At 44.5% G+C, this 26,783-nt stretch overlaps 1 protein-coding gene across 3 annotated transcripts in view; it reads left to right on the forward strand.

The window, feature by feature from the left end:
- Positions 1-26,783, forward strand: part of LIG3 (DNA ligase 3) — a 424,911-nt gene that overhangs the window by 288,738 nt on the left and 109,390 nt on the right. For all 3 annotated transcript variants that reach the window (XM_069226761.1, XM_069226764.1, XM_069226763.1), the window contains exons 18-19: positions 7,629-7,812; positions 7,933-8,027. In XM_069226761.1, coding sequence (XP_069082862.1) covers positions 7,629-7,812; positions 7,933-8,027 — 279 coding nt within the window. The remainder of the gene's footprint in view (positions 1-7,628; positions 7,813-7,932; positions 8,028-26,783) is intronic.

Raw genomic sequence — 26,783 nt, forward strand, 5'->3', positions numbered from 1 at the left:
CTTACCAACCCGCCCATCCTCCCCGTTCCGCGAACTGATTTCTAGGTTCAGGGACTTCCCTTTTCAGGGCCCTAGTTTTGACACACTAGGGGTCAGTGTTCTTCATGGCTCTGCACGTCTGGCGTGGAAAGTTGTTGAAAAAAACTAACGTCAGCAAGCCTGGGTGGTGCCTATCTAGGACCCGAGGACAGACGCAGAGCCGGTCGATGCCACCTAATGGCACAGGGGGTACAGCTTGAGAAAAATCTCTGGATCCAGTCTGACACTTGGGGGAAATTCTAAGGTAATTGCAACTAGATATTGTCTCTACCAGATAAGGTGTAACCAAAGGTAAGAAACTTGCTCTTTAGAGCACTACCTCATAATCTCCCCTGATGACACCACAGTCTATCGTGAGGACGTTCAGAGGGCCACAGCATTCTCTAATGTGGATATGCACGTCGCCCAAAAGGAAAATGACTTTCTCGTTGAAACGCTTTCAAAATGGGAGCGCATGGTGCAGTTTCTCACAATGCTGCAAGAAAAGCTGAATTCTTCTCCCGGTAATTTCAAGTAGCCTATTAAAGTAAGAGTAGTGAAGACAAAGGTTGAATTTTTTTTTATATCCTCCCCTAGTGATCCTGCGTATATCAAGGGCTAGGCTCCTCCCAACAAGTGAGTAGTTAACATCATCTGTAAGCGCAGCACTACTCAGGCCAGTGATGATGTGTCACTGCCTAACAAGGTGGAAAAAAAGATCGATGCCTTAGGCAAGATGGTAGTGGTTGAGGTAGCAGTACAGTGGCACATAACTAACTCCCTTTGCATCCCCTGTAGGTATAATAGGAGTCTGTGGGAGGGGATGCAGGAACTCCTTAAACATCTTCCAGAGTATTCTAAGAAAACGGGGGCATAGTGTCTGAGGGCAGTGCACATTAAATGGCACAGACAGTGTCTCCAGGCATCAACACTAGGATTATCGTCAAACACACCATCCCACCTTAGTTTGGACTCAGCCATATTGAAATCATCCTTGACCCTTCCTGAACTGCCAAATGCACTGTTCAGCTTGTACTTTGGCTAATTAGAAAAAAGACACGTTGCCTTGAGCATGCTTTGTATTTATTCTCACACATGAATTGAAATATTGTACCTTTTATAAATTTTGAGAGAATATCTATAGTGTAGTGGTAGAACTACAAGTAAGTAACACTTCCTTTCTTAGTTTGCACTGTTAGATCAAAAACTAGGCTGCTGCCTCTAATCTCTTGAAGGGTATGAGCTGATCACCTTGCACTTTGACTGCTCTCGGAGCAGTAAAGCATTATTTGGGCCTGCAGGCCATGAAGAATTGATTCACATTTTCTCTGTATAACATCATTGTGCGTATTCCTCCCAATCAAGTGGATTTAAGCTTAAGAGCAAAATGTTCCACAGAGAACACAGACCAATTCAGAGTGGTTTGAATGTCTTATTAAGCCCTACAAAGTTCTAGGTGTCTGCATCTATGAAGTGATTTTTTTTTTAATTGTATTTATTGAGATTTATAGTAAAAAGCTAGAGGAAACAAACTCAGAGCTGTAAGCTCAACATCGCCAAAGTGACTGTGCACATGATAACAAACAAGTGTATGATGCAGCCAGGAGAGGGGGAAACTAGCCACTCAGAATACCAATGGTTGTAAACAGGCAGTGATAACAGACACAACGCCTGGGGTTATATAAAAATAAGACTGCATAACTCAGTCAGGACTGTGCCTGCTCAGAAAAATGGGAAGAGCCTGCAGAGCGCAATCAGGAGTTGGGTCCAGCATTTTGAGAGGCAATATCACCTGCATTGTCAGCTGTTACCCCAAGCACCATTAGATAGGTCACAAATGGAGACCAAATGTCCTTTGGGTGGGAATGGACCAGCATCAGTTCCCAGTAGTCATAGAGTGATTTTATGCGTGTAGCATAATCTGGAATATATGTTCTACCAAACTTGAAGAAACCAAGTAGTGACTGTGGTTTCTTAATCGTATTTGTTGGTTGAAGTTGAGCACATTTCTCCAGAAAGTGCAGGCCAGGCTCTTGCCTTCATCTGATAGCTCGTATCCCTAATACAGGACACTGAGAAAGGTTATCTTTGTTTTCTTTTAATCAAATTTGTAGCCAAGGGCTGAGAATCCTAAAACAATCTGATCGACCCTTGCAAGATAAATGTCGTGGTCATCATTTGTGAGACAGATGTCATTCACATAAGACAACGCCTCTGGGTTAATATCATGTAATAGTGACATCACACGGGCTGAAAACAACCCCGGGCTTTTCCTCATAGCCCTGTGGTAAATGGCAAAAGCGTTTTTGTGAGCCAAATGAGAATGCACTTAGGGTCCAGACTTTGGAAATATCAAGTGTTTTTTTTTGTATTTCTTGCACACTATATTATTAAGTGCTGTGCTATGTGCATTTTTGATTCAATATGTGCATGTGTGGTTGTTTAAATGTCTATAGTCTAAGACTGTTCTATATGAATGATCTGTTTTTTGTTTTGCAACGGAGAATAAAGGGCTATTCATTGCAGAGAGGCAGGGCTCAGTTACTCTCTGGCACCCGAGTTGAGTGAGAATTTCTGTCACCGGGTCTTTAACTGTTTAACTGTTTAATCAGATATTGAGATTGATGCTGCGGTGTAGACCTAATAGGTATTACATGGTGGGGGGGATCTTTATCCCAATCTACATGATTACGGCATAGCATGGGTGCATGTGCTATAGCCGAGTCAAAAACATAGGCTTCTTTTACCACATCAGGAACAAGAGCTGAGAAAGAAGGCAAAATGACATCTTCCACTTGTGGGAGCTTGCGGACAAATTCAGGTGGCCAGTCTTTTTCTACCAACAGGATAGCACAACTAAGTTTTTCCCCAAAAATTACTTCTTTAGTGTGCTCTGTGTCTGTCCGGTGGGGAAAAGCGCCTGTCGCATCCAGATGATTTATCAAATTCTGACGACATATTGTGACCTCTGCCGCACCGTCTAGCAGAGTTACTACCCACATCTTGTTCTTAAGCAACATTTTCAGTGTTGCTGGCATGTTTAATAGATATCACTGCCACCTTTTTCTTTTTAAATTGTGGCTTTTGTTGAGGAGATTTGTCCTCCTTCTTGTCTGTGGATCACTGTGAGTCTTTCTTCGTCTTCACACAGTCAGTGCGTTGCTCTGACCGACCCACTCTCTCATTCCTTTTTTCCGGCGTGTTCTGAAAGGAACAAGAGGAATGTGTATCAACATATTAGTATCTATTGGGTGTTTTTAATATTTCTCTATTTCGGAGATTGGATCTCCTTTTAGAGGTCTCCAGGTGTGGACAATCTGCTCGCTGACTTCTTTTGTCTTTATTTTATTTTTGTTTGTCCCAGCGTTTTTTAGAACCCTCTTGTGCTTGTTTAGTATCCTCCTTAAGGGTGGTACTCTGTATTTGTGGTTTTGTTGGTCTGGCCCCCAGACTATCCTGTCCTATACTTGTATAGGTTTTGGAAATAATTTTTGGTAGCTCGCACTCCTGTTGAGGAACCTCCCGGAGTCGCTGGCGGATTGCCAACGCAGCTACTTCCCCTTTAATGTTACTTAGAATAATTGAGGAGACTGTGTCAAAGTTGCTCTTCAGTTTCATCCTCAGGTCTAGTGCTGGGGCAGCCCCATGTTCATTTTGAATTTGTTTCAACTCTTCTGGTAAATTAGCAAGTGTTGGAGTACCATGTGTGGAAGTGTAAATGGTAGTGTAAATTGCAGTGAAGACTGCACCCCAAGTGGCGCAGTTCTCTGAGGGAACCATTCCGAATGGCAAGCACATTTGTGAGAATTCTGTTTGTCTTGGGGTCCCACATGAGTAAACACTGCTTCCAATTGAATTGTTTTTTGTGCTATCCCGAACTGAATCTTCTCCTGCTCCGTGGGTGCTCCACCCATTATTGAGTGGACTGTTTGTGGATTAATGCCTGTAACTGCCAATTGGTGAACATCTGGTGAGGCCTTTGCTGGGGCGGTATTCAAAGTTTGTATAACGAACTGTACTAGTTGTCTGTAAATTGCTACTAGCTTATCATAAAGTGTGTGTGTGTGTGTACGTCGGCAACTTGCATAGCCTTTATGCCAGCATGTGGCAAAAATAAGCCACTTTGGTCCGTCATTACTTAGAGGACCTAATCTCATGGGTTGCATTACATGTGGTAGGGCGCCATTAAACCAGTTTTGGTGATCTTGATAAGAAAGTGGTATTTCTAGGATAAACTTGGTACCTCTGTGGTATGTTTGCTACTCTAAGGGCCAGATGTAGGAAAGGTTTAGCAACTCGCAAACGGCTGAGAAATAGTAGAAATGATGTAGAAATGCACCGAACCGACTCGCAAAATGCATTTCCGAGTCGCAAATAGGAAGGGGTGTTCCCTTCCTATTTGCGAGTCGCAGTGGTATGCAATTCCATTTGACTCGCAGTTACCATCCACTTGAAGTGGATGGTAACCCACTCGCAAACGGGAAGGGGTCCCCAGGGACCACTACCTGCACTGAAAAAATCAGAAACAAAAGGTTTCGTTTTTTTTTTTCTAAGTGCAGCTCGTTTTCCTTTAAGGAAAACGGGCTACACTTTGAAAAAAAAATGCTTTATTTAAAAGCAGTCACGGACATGGAGGTCTGCTGTTCCCAGCAGTCCTCCATCCCCGTGAGTGCCCTGAGTCGCTATGGGGTCGCAAATTGCGACCCACCTCATTAATATTAATGAGGTGGGTCTTTGCGACCCCATAGCGACTTGCAGAAGGTGTCTGAGACACCTTTCTGCATCCCAAATTGCGACTTGCAATTTGCGAGTCGCAGGGACTCGCAAATTGCAGGTCGCAATTTGGGAGTTTCCTACATCTTGCCCTAAGTGTGAAAGACGTGTGTTTGCATTTATTTCAGGAAAGGTGACCCAAGAGTAAAATATTTCAGTTTGATAAGCTCCATTTGCTTCCAAAACATATGTTACTTCCCGACCCTCGTCAATTAAGCCATGGGCTAGGAGATACTGTGTGATGGCTTGTCTGCAGTTCTTCAGAATATTTATGGCGTTAACCATGTTTAGTAATGGGTAACAGAGAACGGAACACCAAATGGGGAGAAATCCTTTTTTAAAGTTCAAGCTTGAACAAGCTACAGTTTGGAAAGGTACTCCCTATTTAAATGAGGAGGATCGTCCCTAAGGCCACAGATGTCTCGTAAAATGGTACTTAGAGTACCTGCTGTGTGTGAGACAGAGGTACTCAGGGTGATTTGTGAATTAGTGCCTAAACACCATTTTTGGTGGTGCCATGTCGTGAGCGACTCTTGCCTCTCAGGTAGACTGCTGGATTAGGGGTGGCAACTCTTTTGTTTATAGGTGACTGAGTCATTCCTGCCAGTTAGCAGCTGTCTGCCCAAACCTCCGGGCTCTCTAGCAGTACCTCACCCAAACCCTAAGTAGTTAAAGTGATTTCTGGCAGCCTAGTGCATGGACTCTGGAGACCTCTCAGGGAAGTCGTGGTGTGACAAATCTCACTTCTTATCTCTCATTAGAAATAAGTCTCTTACACACACAGGCAATGAAGAAGATGCAGGGACAGTTTTCAATATATTTATTGTAGAGACTGCAATCTACAATAAAATGCATGTGCTGCAATGATTATGACAATGAGAAATAACAGAAGCAGAATGGTGAGGACAAAAGTGGTAAATATGAAAACCCCCAACATATTGCAATAACATGAATTATGCAATTTCTAGTAATAAGGCCTAAACCCTACCCTAAAGCGAGAGCTGGGCATGATAAGCCTAATCTGCCAGTACAGTGTCCTTGAGAAACGCCCCGAACCCTGTTACTTTGGGTTGAGATCGACCCCTTAGTCTCCAGATCAGGAATCGTAGATATGCAAGGCTGTGATTCACTGCAAAGCGGCGTGGAGTCTAGGTGGTGTATCCTGATGGACTCCCTCTAATAACCTTGGTCTTGTGAGGTGTTTTTATAGGGCACATGTTATTGTTTGTGCAGGAGTCCTGACGCGAGTATGTACCTCAACATCAGATTTTGTTTGCACACTTGTGTCTGCAGTTTGTTTTCTGTTCTTGTCAACATAAAACAAAAGGAGCGTGATGAGTTTACCCACTTGCATCACTGATAATGACGCATTCTCAGAATAATACTGATTAGGAAAATGAAAACATTTCTCTAAAATGCACGCATCTGCATGCAGTGCTAAAAGGAAATAAATAATTAAATGGAATAAAACAGAGCATCAAAATAGGTCAAAGGGGATCAGGTAAAAAGGTCAACAAGCTAAAAGCTAAGCTATCTCCTGTGCCCAGGCAGGGAAATTAAAATAGACCCACAACAGGATACTCTAAAAGGTCAGTAGGAGCGTCTTCTGGTGGGTGCATGAGATGTGGCAGCTGGCTAGCTACTCAGCCCCGGTTCTACCCCCAGGCCCTGCCTCATTCCAGAGCGTTATCTGGGGGGCACGAGCAGGCCTGGGGCTACCAGCAAAGGCCGAGAGCTGAGGCTCGTTCCCTCCACAAAAGTCCTCCAATGCGGAGCACCAGGGCACGTAGATGGCCACAGCCCTGCCCAATCTGGCCCCTGCAGACCCACACTTAGGCTTGTGGCCCCCTCTGTGTCCTGGCTCACCTGTCGGGCTGCACCGGAGCCCTACCAGATCGTCCGCACCCCTCCTGCAGGCAGCCGCTCCAGGGGTCCAGTTTCTTTTCCCAGGCAGCCGGGCTGATCTCCCTAGGCCCTCGCGCTGCAGTGAAGCAGGCAGGTGTGGTTGGCAAGTGCGCTGGATGGTAGGCTGCGGCCTGAGTAAAGCAGTCAAGCAGGTGGCAAGGTGGTACCCAGGCTGGGATTGTGACATATGTCTCCTCACCTCACTCCCTCAGCAAATAGGGTCAATCCCGGCGGTACGCCATCGGGCGCTGGCCATCTTGTGGCCAGGCTTTATAACTCCCCCATTGCATTGATGTGATTTAGTGTACTTGGCTTGCAATCTCATCTGTTTGCTTCATTGCCTTTCAGAGTATATGAAAAGTTATAATTATCTGGCTAATTGTGTTTAATTTTCATAATCTTTACTTATGTTCAATATTATGTTTTAATTATTAGTCCATTTCTGCACTCGGAACTCAGCTACCTCTCCAGTAACTTGCTGATTGTATTTTTGCTTTTGACAAAGTCTTTGCCATTTAGCTCGGTTTGTGCTATACAAATAGCAAGTGCAGTCATAACATTTTTTGAACTTGAAAACCGACTGGAGATGAAAAGAACGTTTTGGTGGAGTTGGACAATTACTTGCATATGATTAATCAAATTTTCTCTATGGCAAATTCCTGACAAGGTACTTAGTACTGCATTTCTTGAGGATATACCCACCTCGCCACAATTCTTTTAACCTGAAGTACTCTACATCTGTAATAATTTACTGTACCCCTTTAGTTTTTTTTTTTTTCAACATAATCCAGGCCATAGAGCATACTTTACTTTAATGTGCGTGTAGATTTTATCTGACCTAATTTAAGAGTATTTCCCTACACATGTTTTGCAGTTTTAGGTTGTGTATAAATAAATTGCATCTAGCTGCCCCTTGTTTCTTTACCTTGCAGGAACTGTACCAGCTCTCCAAGGAGACGTCCGACTTCAGTGTCATGGCTGCTTCTTCTCAGGATGAGGATGGTTCATCTGAAAACAGTAGCCGGGAGAATGAGAACAATTCAAGGCCCCCAACCCCTCATAGTACCCCAAAGCCAGCCCCTGGAAAGTCTCCTGCTAAAGCTAAAAAGCAGGAAGGTAAGTTAGCTGTTTCCACTTTGTCGTACAGTGTTATCCCGTCTGCTTCATGCATATTACAAATGAACACACACAAGACCTTCACTGACTGAACTCTTGCATGTATGACTCTGTTCCAAGGCCCCAAGCTGCCGCCTCAGAAGAAGAAAGCAGATGAGCAGCAGAAGGCGGAAAAGCGGAAATCCCCAGCAACCTCATCAGAGCCCACTAAGAAGGTATATGGGTTACAACTTAATTTTTCATTAGGGAGGGAAACCATCCCTCTTTCTGTTTATGTAAAGTGGAAACAAACATCTAGTGTTTGTTCCTTTAAGGAAGACTTGGTGTATTTTTTTAATTCAAGGACTGTTTTACAACTGTAATGTCATTTAATGCATTCAAAGTTACCTTTTTATTCGGGCCATCCATGAGTGCAGTCTTGAATTCCCACTTGAGCTCACCAATAGGTGAGAGTACACATCTGTACCAATGGTCAGAGAGTTGGTTGGTTGAAAGGCTTGCCTACTTTGGTATTCTGTAAGTTCCACTGTAGCATTTCCTTCTACACCTTATTGGTAACAACAACAAGATTTCCCAACTTCCTTCTGCGCCTTCTTGGTGACAATGACGGCAATACAGACAGCCAACACAACCACAATGATACACCTCAACAAACTGGAGGGGACAAGGTCATACGTGCTGTCCACGTTTCCCCAGGACATTTGGAAATGGGCAATCAAAAGGCACATAACGGTTAATGGCCACATACGTGCAAGGTGTACAAACTATAGAGACAGACAAGCTAAACAGCCAAACCTGCCATCATAAGAATAGGAGTTAAACAGCGGATAGTGGAAATGGTCTTCCAGGAATGGGGCATGCCAGAAATAGACCTATTTGTAACCCAAGAAAAAAATGAATGCCACAACTTCACGTTGCGGTACCTACACAACCTGTCCCATGAAAATATCTTATCCATAGACCTGCCGGGGGAGTTTGTTTATGATTTTTCCCCAGAACCACTGATAGCATGAGTAGTAAACAAGTGCAGACAGTTACTTGTGACACTGATCTTAATAGCACTACAGTGTGCAGGACAAACATGATTTTCACATCTGGTAGAGACGGCTGAGGGTCATTAGATACCTTACTCAATTGCTAGATAAAAATCCCACCTACACATCACTGAAGGTCTGCCTAACAACCACAGTGGCGTAGACCAGGGAACGCATAGAAGAAACGTTCTTCAATACACTATTCATCAAGAGATTGCTATTAGGAGCAAAAACGATAGACCATCAAGATCAGCACCACACCCATGTGGAATCAAAATATAGTTCTTATGCTGTTAAGTCGTTTTTGTGGCGAAAGTCTGACATCACAGGACGATACACCAAATGGTGGTCGACAATATCCAGAGAGAGACAAATAAAAAGGGACAGGAGAAGAGAACAATTCCGGTCCCAACCACCAATTTAGTTCAAGCTGCCAGTGACAGAAGAAGTTGTCAGCCATTTAGAAAAATTCATACTGTGATTACAATATTGTGGGGTGAAGTTGGGAGAACATTAGGCAGTTTTTGCAGAAAAGGCAGTTTTTCTTTTCTGACGTTCTGGAGTGAAGGCACACGTATCAAATGAAGGTGGATGTTACTTCAGAGGGCGGCAGTGTAGCAGAAGCCTTGTATAATCACCTTTACTTTCTTTCAAGACCTAAAGAAGTACGGTCAGATGTACACCTTGGTAGTCTTGTTTACTATTTTTGATAGCTTTGTACGTGGTGCAGTTAATTGAACTTGATGCGTCCACTAACGTAGTCATGGCAGTTCTGGAGGAAGTGATATAATCCTATTTGCATGGGTCTGCAATTAGCCAAGTCACAAAATGGCAGGAAATCTTTTGGCGGGGAAGACTTTGCAAGCTAATGAGCAGAATGTTGCTCTTTTTGATGTATGAAATGGGAGAGCTAGTATTGGAATCTGTGGGTAATGGAAAAGGACGTAATCTGGCCTACAAGGATCAGCTGACCACGATTTAGCATTGGTGAAATGGGTTGGGGGGAAATTGTCTTGTCATGGTGCTCAGACAGTATTCAGTAAGAGGCTGGAGAATCATGGTGTTGATGCCCAAGAGCTCAGTTATGGTAGGGATAAACCTGAGATGTAAAGCGGACATTCATGACTTGTTGAGATCTATGTATATTACACGGTGAATGTTGGTGCCTGCCAGCACCTTCAGATAATTGTGTGTTATCTTCGTACTGGTGAAGGGTGATGTTTTGTATAGCTAGTGAGACTCCTGTGGGTTCCAGGTTGCAGCAGGAATGTGTCATTATGGGACAATGGGTGTTATGACAGAGTCCATCTAGTTGCTTTATCATCTCTGATCTTGAATCGAGAAGAATCAGCTGAGAGTTGTTTGAGTGATATTCATGATGGCCATTGGAATATTAAGGAAGACTTGGAGATTGGAAATTAACTGTGTCAAAGATTGCAGAGCGACCAGGAGATTCAAATGCAGGGGTGTAACTTATTTGTGATCTTCAGGGCATTGATTTCTTGTGTAGTCATAGTCTTGATACAGCAGGAGGTGAAAGCCTCATTGGTCCATCTGGAAGAGATTGTGATAGTCAATGTGGTCTTTGCGTTTCAGTGTGATAGCTTTTTCTAGAACTTTGGTAAGGTACCGAGGTGGATGATGGCTATTTCACCTGGGCTATGCTTGAATAATTTAAGTAGTGGGAGATTCTGGTGAAAGTCGGGGAAGATGAGAAGGAGTTGGGCAGTGGAAAGTGTTAATGATCTTTAAGTGTGTCTTCACCCAACATACAGTATTGGGTATTAAGGGAAAAATGTTTCTAGATTTTAACCCCTTGATACCTTTTTTGAAATTTGTATTTATTAGTTTTAGAAAACAGTCAGCTCAAAAATCAGTAGGAAAATTGGTACAGCAAGGTTCAAACAGTTAGATAGCGTTACTAGTATATGGTAAAGTCCCACTATTAGCATAATTTTTAGGGCATCCAGTTGCCTTGAATTCAGTGAAGTTCATGAAGAAGGGCTACGAGAGAGAATATTTTTTCCCAATCCAAGTTTTATTGTTGGAAGGTAGGTGGCTCCAAGTTATAATACAAATAGATGGATCACAAAATAAAGCAGAAGCTCATCCAACACGTGTTTCGCCCCACATGGCGCATACGCCAGGGCTTTCTCAAGGCTGTAAGAGAGAAGCAACATAAGGCTAAGACTTATAATCATAAGATAGTAAAAGAAGTGTGGAGATAAAACACCAAGGAGTGAGAACCCAAGATACGTGAGGAGGACCGTGCACCTCATTCACTGTTCTTGACTCCGAGAAAAGTAATTCCCCAGGTGATTGGTGATCCATAGGAGTAGGGATAGTAAGGCATTATTAGTGAAGCATAAGTCCATACATTACAGATGCTATTGCGTGTGTCTGTTCCAGACTGATAATTATTGAACTAAGAAAAGTGAGACATGACCTGTGAACCTAGGAATTATTGAGGTTGTAGCCGAGAAAAAGAGAAAAATAATTAGGTTAGGCGAATGTTCACATTGACGGTGCCGGCACTGAATCTTGGAAGAACATGAGAGAGCTATATAGTTGTGCTGGTTAATACTGTGCAAAGGATAGATAGCGTGAAGGAAAATAATAGTTCGGTGGCATGTGTAGCTGCAGATACACATGCTGTGCATAGTCCGCCGTCTGGTGTTGGGCTCGGAGTGTTACAAGTTGTTTTTCTTCGAAGAAGTCTTTTCGAGTCACGAGACCGAGGGACTCCTCCCACCTTGGTTCCATTGCGCATGGGCGTCGACTCCATCTTAGATTGTTTTCTTTCCGCCGTCGGGTTCGGACGTGTTCCTTTTCGCTCCGTGTTTCGGGTCGTAAAGTTAGTCAGAATCTCGGAAACTACGTCGGTATTGTTTCGTTCGGTATCGGGGTAGTTAGAACCAATCGACACAGAATCTTGAAGAGCTTCGGGAGCCCTTTGGGGTAATTTCGAGCACCCATCGGGGCCTGGTCGGCCCGACCGCGTGCAACATCGAGACTGATGGAACGGACCCCGTTCCGATTCTGTCCTAAATGCCATAATAAGTATCCTTATACGGATCAACATTTGGTCTATAACTTGTGCCTGTCCCCCGAGCACAAGAAGGATACGTGCGAAGCCTGTCGCGCGTTTCGGTCGAGGAAGACGCTCAGAGACCGAAGAGCCAGGAGGTTGCAGATGGCGTCCACGCCGACAGGATAACAACGGTTCCACGAGTCGGATTCCGAAGAATTCGACGTCGAAGAACAACCAACCGTGAGTAAGACGTCGAAACAAACATCACACGAAAAGACTGACAAAGCCCAGGGGACGCCACCGCCAAAAGGCCATGGCTTAACCCGGAAAGTAGGTGACCGTCCAACGGCACTGAAAAAGGGCGAGCTGCTGTCAAAGTCATCCGACTCCGGTCGAGATACAGGCATGCAGCACTCTCGGGACCGAGAGAGTGATGCAGAAACAATTTGGCACCGACACAGCGGCTCCGACGTTGGTCGGCACCGAGAGGGCACGACGCCGAAACGACAAAAGGTCTTGTCGGAGCCGAAAAAATCAAGGGACACGGTTTCGGTGCCGAAACGCCCGGCAACCGAACCGAAAACTGGTTCCTACACAGAGGAACAGGGACTGTCCTCTCAACTAAAAAAACACAGATTTGAGGAGGAATTACAACCAACTCAGCCAGATCACACGCAAAAGCGGATCTTTATTCAAAAGGATACAGGGAAGATTGGCACTCTTCCCCCAATCAAAAGGAAAAGGAAACTTGACTTCCAGCAAGGAGACAAACATCCACAAGCGAAGGTGGTAAAGAAGGTAACTCCAACACCCTCTCCACCGCCATCAACTCATGCATCACCGGCACAAACTCCACCATTAACACACTCACCAGCTCATACCACAATGAGCCAGGATGATCAGGATGCATGGGACCTCTACGACGCTCCAGTATCGGACAATAGCCCAGAGTCGTACCCAACTAAACCGTCACCACCTGAGGACAGTACATCATATGCACAGGTGGTAGCTAGGGCAGCCGAATTCCATAATGTCTCGCTACATTCGGAGCCTATTGAGGATGACTTCCTCTTTAACACCCTGTCCTCCACCCATAGCCATTATCAAAGCCTTCCCATGCTTCCAGGAATGCTAAGGCACTCGAAACAAATATTTCAAGAGCCAGTTAAAAGCAGAGCCATAACTCCAAGGGTGGAGAAAAAATACAAGGCTCCGCCCACAGACCCTGTCTTTCTTACATCACAACTGACACCAGACTCAGTAGTTGTGGGGGCAGCTCGTAAAAGAGCCAACTCGCATACATCAGGCGACGCACCACCTCCGGACAAGGAGAGCCGCAAATTTGATGCAGTGGGAAAAAGGGTTGCAGCACAAGCGGCAAATCAGTGGTGCATCGCCAACTCGCAAGCACTCCTGGCGAGATACGACAGAGCTCATTGGGATGAGATGCAACATCTCATCGAACACCTCCCCAAAGAGTTCCAGAAACGAGCGCAACAGGTGGTGGAAGAGGGACAAAGTATCTCGAACAATCAGATACGGTCTTCCATGGATGCAGCGGATACAGCTGCAAGGACAATAAATACTTCAGTCACCATAAGGAGGCACGCATGGCTGCGCACATCCGGGTTCAAACCCGAAATACAACAGGCTGTGCTCAATATGCCGTTTAATGAACAGCAATTGTTTGGGCCGGAGGTCGACACTGCAATTGAAAAATTAAAAAAGGACACCGATACAGCCAAAGCCATGGGCGCACTCTACTCCCCGCAGGGCAGAGGCACATTTGGCACATTTCGTAAACCAACTTTTAGGGGAGGGTTTCGAGGTCAACCCACAGAAACCAGCACCTCACAAACAAGACCACCAACCTACCAGGGACAATATCAAAGGGGAGGTTTTCGGGGACAATACAAAGGGGGCCAATTCCCAAGAAACCGGGGAAAATTTCAAGGTCCCAAAACCCCTCAAAATAAACAGTGACTCACAAGTCACACAACCCCTTCACACAACACCAGTGGGGGGAAGACTAAGCCAGTTCTACACATCTTGGAAGGAAATAACAACAGACACTTGGGTCTTAGCAATTATCCAACATGGTTATTGCATAGAATTTCTCCAACTCCCTCCAAACGTCCCACCGAAAACACACAATATGTCAAAACAGCATATAGACCTTCTAGGACTAGAAGTTCAGGCATTGCTGCAAAAGGACGCAATAGAACTGGTACCACGTCATCAAAAGAACACAGGAGTTTACTCACTGTACTTTCTAATACCAAAAAAAGACAAAACTCTAAGACCAATACTAGATCTCAGAACACTAAACACCTACATCAAATCAGACCACTTTCACATGGTCACATTACAAGACGTAATCCCACTGCTCAAACAGCAAGACTACATGACAAGATTAGATCTAAAAGATGCGTATTTCCATATACCGATACATCCTTCGCACAGGAAATACCTAAGGTTTGTATTCAAAGGAATACATTACCAGTTCAAAGTGTTGCCATTCGGAATAACAACTGCGCCAAGAGTCTTTACAAAATGCCTGGCAGTAGTAGCTGCACATATCAGAAGGCAGCAAATACATGTGTTCCCATACCTAGACGATTGGTTAATCAAAACCAATACGCTAAAACGGTGTTCACAACACACAAAATATGTCATAGAAACCCTACACAACCTAGGTTTCTCAATCAACTATGCAAAGTCACACCTGCAGCCGTGTCAAACACAGCAATACTTAGGAGCAGCAATCAACACAGCAAAAGGGATTGCTACTCCAAGTCCACAAAGAGTACAAACATTTCACAATGTAATACAAACCTTGTATCCAAAACAAAGAGTACAAGTCAAAATAATACTGAAACTATTAGGCATGATGTCTTCATGCATAGCCATTGTCCCAAACGCAAGATTGCACATGCGGCCCTTACAACAGTGCCTAGCATCACAGTGGTCACAGGCACAGGGTCAACTTCTAGATCTGGTGTTGGTAGACCGCCAAACATACATCTCGCTTCTATGGTGGAACAGTACAAATTTAAACAAAGGGCGGCCTTTCCAAATCCCAGTGCCAACATACGTTATAACAACGGATGCTTCCATGACAGGGTGGGGAGCACACCTCAATCAACACAGCATCCAAGGACAATGGGACATACACCAAAGAAATTTTCACATAAATCACTTAGAACTTTTAGCAGTATTTCTAGCGTTGAAAGCATTCCAACCCATGATAACCCACAAATACATTCTTGTCAAAACAGACAACATGACGACTGTAAGGAAATGCCTCCTTGGCATGGTTACCCCCTGACTTTTTGCCTTTGCTGATGCTATGTTTTGAATTGAAAGTGTGCTGAGGCCTGCTAACCAGGCCCCAGCACCAGTGTTCTTTCCCTAACCTGTACTTTTGATTCCACAATTGGCACACCCTGGCATCCAGATAAGTCCCTTGTAACTGGTACCTCTGGTACCAAGGGCCCTGATGCCAGGGAAGGTCTCTAAGGGCTGCAGCATGTCTTATGCCACCCTGGAGACCCCTCACTCAGCACAGACACACTGCTTACCAGCTTGTGTGTGCTAGTGAGAACAAAATGAGTAAGTCGACATGGCACTCCCCTCAGGGTGCCATGCCAGCCTCTCACTGCCTATGCAGTATAGGTAAGACACCCCTCTAGCAGGCCTTACAGCCCTAAGGCAGGGTGCACTATACCATAGGTGAGGGCACCAGTGCATGAGCATTGCATGAACACTGTGCCCCTACAGTGTCTAAGCAAAACCTTAGACATTGTAAGTGCAGGGTAGCCATAAGAGTATATGGTCTGGGAGTCTGTTTTACACGAACTCCACAGCACCATAATGGCTACACTGAAAACTAGGAAGTTTGGTATCAAACTTCTCAGCACAATAAATGCACACTGATGCCAGTGTACATTTTATTGTAAAATACACCACAGAGGGCACCTTAGAGGTGCCCCCTGAAACCTAACCGACTATCTGTGTAGGCTGACTGGTTCCAGCAGCCTGCCACCCTAGAGACATGTTGCTGGCCCCATGGGGAGAGTGCCTTTGTCACTCTGAGGCCAGTAACAGAGCCTGCACTGGGTGGAGATGCTAACACCTCCCCCAGGCAGGAGCTGGGACATACATCAAAGAAATTTTCACATAAATCACTTAGAACTTTTAGCAGTATTTCTAGCGTTGAAAGCATTCCAACCCATGATAACCCACAAATACATTCTTGTCAAAACAGACAACATGACGACTGTAAGGAAATGCCTCCTTGGCATGGTTACCCCCTGACTTTTTGCCTTTGCTGATGCTATGTTTTGAATTGAAAGTGTGCTGAGGCCTGCTAACCAGGCCCCAGCACCAGTGTTCTTTCCCTAACCTGTACTTTTGTATCCACAATTGGCACACCCTGGCAGCCAGATAAGTCCCTTGTAACTGGTACCTCTGGTACCAAGGGCCCTGATGCCAGGGAAGGTCTCTAAGGGCTGCAGCATGTCTTATGCCACCCTGGAGACCCCTCACTCAGCACAGACACACTGCTTACCAGCTTGTGTGTGCTAGTGAAAACAAAATGAGTAAGTCGACATGGCACTCCCCTCAGGGTGCCATGCCAGCCTCTCACTGCCTATGCAGTATAGGTAAGACACCCCTCTAGCAGGCCTTACAGCCCTAAGGCAGGGTGCACTATACCATAGGTGAGGGCACCAGTGCATGAGCATTGCATGAGCACTGTGCCCCTACAGTGTCTAAGCAAAACCTTAGACATTGTAAGTGCAGGGTAGCCATAAGAGTATATGGTCTGGGAGTCTGTTTTACACAAACTCCACAGCACCATAATGGCTACACTGAAAACTGGGAAGTTTGGTATCAAACTTCTCAGCACAATAAATGCACACTGATGCCAGTGTACATTTTATTGTAAAATACACCACAGAGGGCACCTTAGAGGTGCCCCCTGAAACCTAACCGACTATCTGTGTAGGCTGACTGGTTCCAGCAGCCTGCCACCCTAGAGACATGTTGCTGGCCCCATGGGGAGAGTGCCTTTGTCACTCTGAGGCCAGTAACAAAGCCTGCACTGGGTGGAGATGCTAACACCTCCCCCAGGCAGGAGCTGTAACACCTGGCGGTGAGCCTCAAAGGCTCACCCCTTTGTCACAGCACCGCAGGACACTCCAGCTTAGTGGAGTTGCCCGCCCCCTCCGGCCACGGCCCCCACTTTTGGCGGCAAGGCTGGAGGAAACAAAGAAAACAACAAGGAGGAGTCACTGGCCAGTCAGGACAGCCCCTAAGGTGTCCTGAGCTGAAGTGTATCTAACTTTTAGAAATCCTCCATCTTGCAGATGGAGGATTCCCCCAATAGGATTAGGGATGTGACCCCCTCCCCTTGGGAGGAGGCACAAAGAGGGTGTACTCACCCTCAGGGCTAGTAGCCATTGGCTACTAACCCCCCAGACCTAAACACGCCCTTAAATTTAGTATTTAAGGGCTCCCCTGAACCTAAGAATTTAGATTCCTGCAACTAACAAGAAGAAGGACTGCTGAGCTGACAAACCCCTGCAGAGGAAGAACAGAAGACACCAACTGCCTTGGCCCCAGACTTACCGGCCTGTCTCCTGCCTTCCGAAGAAACCTGCTCCAGCGACGCTTTCCAAGGGACCAGCGACCTCTGAATCCTCTGAGGACTGCCCTGCTTCGAAAAAGACAAGAAACTCCCGAGGACAGCGGCACTGCTCCAAAAGAACTGCAACTTTGTTACAAGGAGCAGATTTAAAGACCCCTGCAACTCCCCGCAAGAAGCGTGAGACTTGCAACACTGCACCCGGCGACCCCGACTCGACTGGTGGAGAACAACCAACTCAGGGAGTACCCTCCGGCGACTCTACGACTGTGAGTAACCAAAGTTGTCCCCCCCGAGCCCCCACAGCGACGCCTGCAGAGGGAATCCCCAGGCTCCCCCTGACCGCGACTGTCTGAACATTTCCCGACGGCTGGAAAAGACCCTGCACCCGCAGCCCCCAGCCCCTAAAGAAACGGAACTTCTGTGCAGGAGTGACCCCCAGGAGGCCCTCTCCCTTGCCCAGGTGGTGGCTACCCCGAGGAGCCCCCCCCTTGCCTGCCTGCATCGCGGAAGAGACCCCTGGGTCTCCCATTGAAAACTGAAGGAAACCCGACGCGTGTTTGCACACTGCACCCGGCCGCCCCCGCGCTGCTGAGGGTGTACTTTTTGTGCTGACTTGTGTCCCCCCCGGTGCCCTACAAAACCCCCCCTGGTCTGCCCTCCGAAGACATGGGTACTTACCTGCTGGCAGACTGGAACCGGGGCACCCCCTTCTCTCCATTATAGCCTATGTGTTTTGGGCACCTCTTTGACCTTTGCACCTGACCGGCCCTGAGCTGCTGGTGTGATAACTTTGGGGTTGCTCTGAACCCCCAACGGTGGGCTACCTTGGACCAAAAACTAAAACCTGTAAGTGACTTACTTACCTGTGAAAATTAACAATAACTTACCTACCCCAGGAACTGTGAAAATTGCACTGTGTCCACTTTTAAAACAGCTTATTGTGTTTTATGTAAAAAGTATACATGCTAAAGTAATGATTCAAAGTTCCTAGAGTACCTGCCTGCAATACCTTTCAAATGAGATATTACCTGTAAAATTTGAATCTATGGTTCTTAAAATAAACTAAGAAAATATATTTTTCTATAACAAACCCTATTGGCTGGATTTGTCTCTGAGTGTGTGTTCCTCATTTATTGCCTGTGTGTATGTACAACAAATGCTTAACACTACTCCTTGGATAAGCCTACTGCTCGACCACACTACCACAAAATAGAGCATTAGTATTATCTCTTTTTACCACTATTTTACCTCTAAGGGGAACCCTTGGACTCTGTGCATGCTATTCCTTACTTTGAAATAGCACATACAGAGCCAACTTCCTACAACGACAATGTATTATTTAAACAAACAGGGGGACACACACTCGACACAGTTGTGTCTCCTAACACAAAAAATATGGCATTGGGCAATTCACAACCATATTCGCCTAATAGCACAATTTATTCCAGGGATCCAGAACCAACTAGCAGACAATCTCTCTCGGGATCACCAACAAATCCACGAATGGGAAATTCACCCCCAAATACTGAACACTTACTTTCAAATTTGGGGAACACCTCAAATAGATCTCTTTGCAACAAAAGAAAACGCAAAATGCCAAAACTTCGCATCCAGGTACCCACACAGGTACTCCCAAGGCAATGCTCTATGGATGAATTGGTCAGGGATATTTGCGTACGCTTTTCCCCCTCTCCCTCTCCTTCCATATCTAGTAAACAGATTGAGTCAAAACAAACTCAAACTCATACTAATAGCACCAACATGGGCAAGACAACCTTGGTATACAACACTACTAGACCTGTCAGTAGTACCTCATGTCAAACTACCCAACAGACCAGATCTGTTAACCCAACACAAACAACAGATCAGGCATCCAAACCCAGCATCGCTGAATCTAGCAATTTGGCTCCTGAAATCCTAGAATTTGGACACTTAGACCTCACACAAGAATGTATGGAGGTCATAAAACAAGCTAGAAAACCTTCCACTAGACACTGCTATGCAAGTAAATGGAAAAGATTTGTTTCTTACTGCCATAATGAGCAAATTCATCCGTTGCATGCGTCTCCAAAAGATGTAGTAGGATATTTACTACATTTGCAAAAATCCAATCTAGCTTTCTCTTCCATAAAGATACATCTCGCCGCAATTTCTGCTTACCTGCAGATTACTCATTCAACTTCCCTGTTTAGAATACCTGTCATTAAAGCGTTTATGGAAGGCCTAAAGAGAATTATACCACCAAGGACACCACCTGTTCCTTCATGGAACCTCAACATTGTCTTAACAAGGCTCATGGGTCCACCTTTCGAACCCATGCATTCTTGTGAAATGCAATACTTAACGTGGAAAGTTGCATTTCTCATTGCCATCACATCTCTAAGAAGAGTAAGTGAAATACAGGCGTTTACCACACAAGAACCATTTATTCAAATACACAAGAATAAAGTAGTTCTAAGAACAAATCCAAAATTCTTACCAAAGGTTATCTCACCATTCCACTTAAATCAAACAGTAGAATTACCAGTGTTCTTCCCACAGCCAGATTCAATAGCTGAAAGAGCACTACATACATTAGACATCAAAAGAGCACTAATGTACTACATTGACAGAACAAAAGTAATTAGAAAGACAAAACAACTATTTATTGCCTTTCAAAAACCTCATACTGGAAATCCAATTTCAAAACAAGGTATTGCCAGATGGATAGTTAAATGCATCCAAACCTGCTATCTTAAAGCAAAGAGAGAGCTGCCTATTACACCAAAGGCACACTCAACCAGAAAAAAAGGTGCTACTATGGCCTTTCTAGGAAATATTCCAATGAACTAAATATGTAAGGCAGCAACATGGTCTACGCCTCATACATTTACTAAACACTACTGTGTATATGTGTTATCTGCACAACAAGCCACAGTAGGACAAGCCGTGCTAAGAACTTTATTTCAAACTACTTCCACTCCTACAGGCTGAACCACCGCTTTTGGGGAGATAACTGCTTAAAAGTCTATGCACAGCATGTGTATCTGCAGCTACACATGCCACCGAACGGAAAATGTCACTTACCCAGTGTACATCTGTTCGTGGCATTAGTCGCTGCAGATTCACATGCGCCTACCCGCCTCCCCGGGAGCCTGTAGCCGTTTGGAAGTATATCTTCAACATTTGTACATTTGTAAATATATTACTTTAACCTTCATTTCGTACATACGTATTCATTCCATTGCATGGGCACTATTACTAGCATACACAACTCCTACCTCACCCTCTGCGGGGAAAACAATCTAAGATGGAGTCGACGCCCATGCGCAATGGAACCAAGGTGGGAGGAGTCCCTCTGTCTCGTGACTCGAAAAGACTTCTTCGAAGAAAAACAACTTGTAACACTCCGAGCCCATCACCAGACGGCGGACTATGCACAGCATGTGAATCTGCAGCGACTAATGCCACGAACAGATATACACTGGGTAAGTGACATTTTCCTTCTTAGGCATGACAAGTTATTGCAACATACCGTATTATATAAGCAATGTTTTGCTTCAAAACAATCTGCTGTGAATTCACTGTTTCAATAGATAATCTGTAAATAAGTGTATGGAATAGACATGCGACATTTTTGAATTGAAGATATCTAAAACAGGCAAAGATCAATGCAATTAGAAAAACAAACATATTACTGTGCTCGTTTTCAGTGACTAACGAAAAACATAGTACATGTTATATATTGAGTACAAATGACCTTGAGAATACAAAGTTATCCTGAAAATAACCAGGACTCACTGTGAAATACTTAGCAAATATGCAGGACATGGCAGAGAAACAATAATGTAGAAGGAATTGTGTGTCTACTTGAAAGAGTCAATCATATTATTATGCTCGTATTTAGTGGCTGTCAAGAGCATGGTATTTATGATAAAATGAGTACGAGTAACCAAAAAATTGTAAAACTATCCTTAAAATATCAGGGGCACGCAGAGAGACTGTTATCACATACACAGAGCATGACAGAAAGACAATAATGTGGCAAGGTTCTCACCTATTTAGTGTAGGGGAAATCAAGTTAATCTTCATTCGCGTCCATCGCCATATTTGAAGGGACGCGCCGACTCAAAGGAAGGTCTTGTTATTCATAACCAATATGGTGTAAGTCCTACCTCGATATTGTTAATGAGGAAAGGACACAGAAAAGGGGCTAAGTACTGGAAACACTGTTAAAACTCCATGGCAAATATGGACGGAGCCATATTATGTCATAAGCGGGCGGCGCCATCTTATAAAGATGTAACCGGCGTCCAGAAGAAAGGGCAATAATATGGTGATATTTAACATCAAGCAAGATAAATATACGGAGCAAGGCTGCTAATATAAGGATAACTATATGGCCTCTTTTAGAGATAAAGGTAGATCTTGGAACAAGGTTAGGTTGAAATGAGATGTACCATTCACAGCGCGTTTGAGGGAAACAATATTCATAGTATTCCAATGTACACATTAACAACACATGTCCCCCCCACCAAATGACACAATGAACAGGGGAATAATGTCTATCAGAATAGAAATCAATTCAAAAAGTCAAGTGGTAACTATTAGCCTAGAGAAAACATAGGCATACATTGGTGTTTAACATCAGTCTTGGTAAAAGTTCTTTAAATAGGACAGTGTGTTTTCCTTTCTGACACTTTTATGTTTGAACTTATTGGTATAAGTACTCAAATGGCACTACACATCAACCAATAATGCCACTCGTGGTCTTCATTGAGTCCATGATTAACTGTATCGTATAGAATTATCAGACGACTTTCCTCCTGATGCAGACGCAACGATAAATTACCACCCCTAGGAGATGATATAATACGTCGAAGGCCACAGAAAGTAAAAGTGCGTTCATGGGGATGAGATTCATTAAAGTGTTCTACAAGTGGTGCCCTGGCATCCGATTTCTGAATGTTACGGTAATGTTCTTGGATCCTAATTTTAAGTGAGCGAGTGGTACTGCCAATGTAGGCTTGATGACAGGGACACCATACTACTACACAACATTGATACTTTCACAGATAATGAAGTCATGGATATGGTGACTTTGGTCGTTAATTGTAATCATTTTTGATTTTGAGAGACCTAATTTGCAAATAGAACATTTGCTGCAAGTATAAAAGCCTTTTGGTTTCGAAGGTAGAAATGTACTGGAGGGCTTGGCTTGGAAGAAACATGAACATAATTTGTCCCTTAGCCTATAATTTGTCGGAAGCCTATTTGAGGATAGTTGGTTATGTATTTGTCAATAGATGAGTTGTTCTGTAGAAGGTACCAGTGTTCTCGCAAATGTTTCCAGATAAGATGGTGGCCATTATGAAACTCTGTTATAAAACGGATGACTGAATTCTTTCTAGACTGGTGGGGTTTGTTAAGCATCTTGTTACGATCCATATCACTTAATTTATCCTTTGTTGTATTCAGGAATTTCCGATTGTAGCCCCTGGCTGTGAGTCTCTCGGTCATTTGAGTAGAGATAGTTTCATAATCTAGTATGTTAGTACAATTCAATCTGGCTCTCCTATATTCGCCTTGTGGGATGTTCCGGATGGAACTAGGAGTATGACAACTTGTAGCATGGAGAATTGAGTTTGCCGCTGTCGTTTTCCCGAAAAACCTAGTCTGTAATTTGTCATTTTCTATAAAGATCAAGATGTCGAGATATTCAACTGCCGAGTTAGAAATTTCATTGGTGATGTCAATTCCCCATCTGTTGGGTGCTAATGACTGTACAAATTGGTTGAGGATATTTTTCTGACTTTGCCAAATTAACAAAATGTCGTCAATATAGCGTCCCCAAAAAATTATATGTTGAGAGCTGTTCATTTTTGTCGTTCCAAAGCTAGAAATTTTCAACCGCACCCATCAGGATGCAGGCATACGGAGGTGCAAATTTTGCCCCCATCGCTGTCCCTTGGAGTTGCAGATAGAAATGTCAGTCAAAAAGAAAATAATTATTTTCTAAGCAAAATTTCAACATTTCCAAAACCATTGAGTTGCGTACCGTATATTTCACTGATTTAGTTGAAAGACATTTTCTAACGGCTTCTAGGCCGTCGCTATGTTTGATAGATGTGTAGAGGCTGACTACGTCAATGGTGACTAGAAAGTAGTCGGGTCGCCAATCAATGTTTTGTAGTTTCTGTAAAATGTCTTTAGTGTCTCTGACAAATGAGGGTAAATTAGTCATAAAGGGTTGCAATTCTTGATCAATTAGGGTATCCAGTTTAGAACATACTGAGTTAATGCCTGATATAATCGGTCTACCCTTGGGTGGGTGACCTTTTTTGTGTATTTTAGGTAGAAGGTATAAAGTGGGAATGGTGGGAAACAGAAGAAAAAGGGCACTTTTTTCTTTACTTGAGAGGGTTTGGCGAGAGTGCCAATACTCAAGGAGGTCAGACAAACTTTGTTGGATTTCAGATGTTGGGTTATAAGTGAGTTTTTTTGTAACATTTCGTATCCTGAAGTTGTCTATATGCCTGTACCTTTGCTTCCACAATTGGCACAGCCCTGACACAGTTAAGTCCCTTGTAAAAGGTACCCCTGGTACCAAGGGCCCTGTGGCCAGCGAAGGTTTCTAAGGGTTGCAGCACATATTATGACACCCTAGGGTGGGGGGCTCACTCAGCACATGCACACTGCCTGGCAGCTTGTGTGTGCTTTGGGGAGAAAAAGGCAAAGTCAACATGGCACCCCTCTCAGGGTCCCATGCTCACAAACCACTCCCTGTGGCATAGGTAAGTCACCCCTCTAGAAGGCCTTACATCCCTAAGGCAGGGTGCACTACACCACAGGTGAGGGAATAGCTACATGAGCAATATGCCCCTACAGTGTCTAAGTCCATTCTTTGACATTGTAAGTGCAGGGTAGCCATATTGAGTATATGGTCTGGGAGTCTGTCATTATGAACTCAACAGCACCATAATGGCTACACTTAATATTGGGATGTTTGGTATCAAACTTCTCAGCACAGTAAACTCAAACTGATGCCAGTGTGGGATTTATCGAAAAATGCACACATGGCATCTTAGAGATGCCCCCTGTATGTTAGCCCAACTGCTAGTGTAGGAGTGACCGGTCTGTGCCAGCCTGCTACTTTCAGGCGAGTTTCTGCCTTTGTGCCCTCTGTGGTCAGAAACAAAGCTTGTCCAGGGTGGAGGCTCCAGCCTCGGGTTACAGTGCCCAAGGGCGCTCCAGCTAGTGGAGTTGCCCGCCCCCCAGACAAAGCCCCACTTTTTGGCAGCAACTACAGTGGGAAATTAGGGAAAGCAGGGAGGAGTGAACTCCCAGCCAGGACCACCCCTAAGGTTTCCAGAGCTTAGGTAACCCCCTCCCTGCAGAATCCTTCATCTTGGGTTGGAGGATAGAGACCAATAGGGTTAGGAATGTGCCCCCAATCCCAAAGGGAGGGAGCACAAGAAGGGTGTAGCCACCCTATGGGACAGTAGCCATTGGCGATTCCGACTGAGTGTCCACCCTGGGCTGACCTCTACACCCCTTCACGTCGACACCTGCAGAGGTAATCCCGAGGAACCCCCTGATTGTGACGGCCCAGGATGAAGATATCCGACTCCTGGAGAAGCACTGCACCCGCAGCCCCCAGACTCTAGAGAAACCGACCACTGGTGCAGCAATGACCAGTAGGCGGCCCTCCTCCATATCCAGTCGGCCCTTCTCCCTATCCAGTCGGTGGCTTGTCGGAGGAGCCCCCCTGTGCCCTGCCTGCAGTGCCTAAGTGACCCCTGGGGTCCCCTCATAGAGTTTCATTGAAAACCCGATGCCCTGTTTGCACCCTGCACCTGGCCGCCCCTCTGCCGCTGAGGGTGTGGGATTGGTGCCTACTTGAGGCCTCTCCGGTGCTCCTCTAAACCCCCTGCTCTGCCCTCCGACGACACGGGTACTTACCTGCAAGCAGACAGGAACCAGAGTACTCCCTGTCTCCATAGGGGCCCATGTTATTTTGGCTCCTGTTTGACCTCTGGACCTAACTGGCCCAGTATTGCTGGTGCTGGGTGTTTGGCGTTATCTTGAATCCCCAACGGTGTGCTACCTATTCCCCCAGAGACTAAGCCTGTAAGTTTGTTACTCAAAAACTGTACTTTATTTTTCACCCCCAGAAACTGTTGAAAAATGCTCTATCTACGTTTAAAATAGCTTTTTGCCATTTTAAAGAAAACTGTATGTACTGTCGATTTGATTCAAAGTCCTGAATATACCTATGCAAAGTACCTTTCAAGTTATGTACTTACCTGCAAACTGAATCTTGTGGTTCTAGAAATAAATTAACAAAACATATTTTTCTATATAAAATAATATTGGTCTGGAGTTAAGTCATTGAGTGTTTGCTTCTTCTATTGTCTGTGTGTGTACAACAAATGCTTTGCACTACCCTCTGATAAGCCTAACTTCTCGACCACACTACCACAAATAGAGCATTAGTATTATTTATCATTACCTCTGTCAAGCCTCTGGGGAACCCCTGCTCTCTTCGCACACTGTATCTAATTTTCATATAGTATTTACAGAGCCAGCTTCCTACAGTAGCACTGCAAGTATACATATCAACTGCCCAAACGTTCATGTGGCCATAAGTTGTGATTTCTTGTTTGGGGCCAATATTGAGTGGTACCTTACATTATATGCTGACTCTGTGTACAATTGTTAGGTAAATGCCAGGCTAGTGAGGGTCGTCAACTGCCTCTGTCCCTCCATGAGCAGGAGATTCATCTAATCCCTTAATATTTAATTTACTTGATAATTTCTTACTTTTTTGCACCAACATTGTGCTAATATTCAAGGGGCACTTCCCTTGCTGTTTGTAGTCAGTGGCATTTATGGATATTTATGTCGCAAGGGCATACTGTTTACACTTTTATCATGTTGTATATTTAATGTAAGTAGATCATTCACTGAGTAAAGGGACACGGATTTGTTGGAGGTGTTTGTAACATTTAGTGAACAGGAACAGCACTCGTTTTTGCATTTTAACCAAAAGCCATCATAAGTAATTTAGAGGACCGCTATCCCATGAGAACGTTGTTCTGTAAGAAATGTTTTTTAGTATACTTGTAAATGTTCCTTAATACCACGTGTTGCATTATGAGAAGTCGTTGTACATAATTGACATTTAAGAGACAAATGTAGCATATGTGCACAAGTATTGACTACCTCAACCAGTTTTTTAAAAGTACTAAGAATTAGTTTTCATTTCTTGTTATGT

This window comes from Pleurodeles waltl, chromosome 3_2 (genome assembly GCF_031143425.1).
Source record: "Pleurodeles waltl isolate 20211129_DDA chromosome 3_2, aPleWal1.hap1.20221129, whole genome shotgun sequence".
NCBI classification, from domain to species: Eukaryota; Metazoa; Chordata; class Amphibia; order Caudata; family Salamandridae; genus Pleurodeles; species Pleurodeles waltl.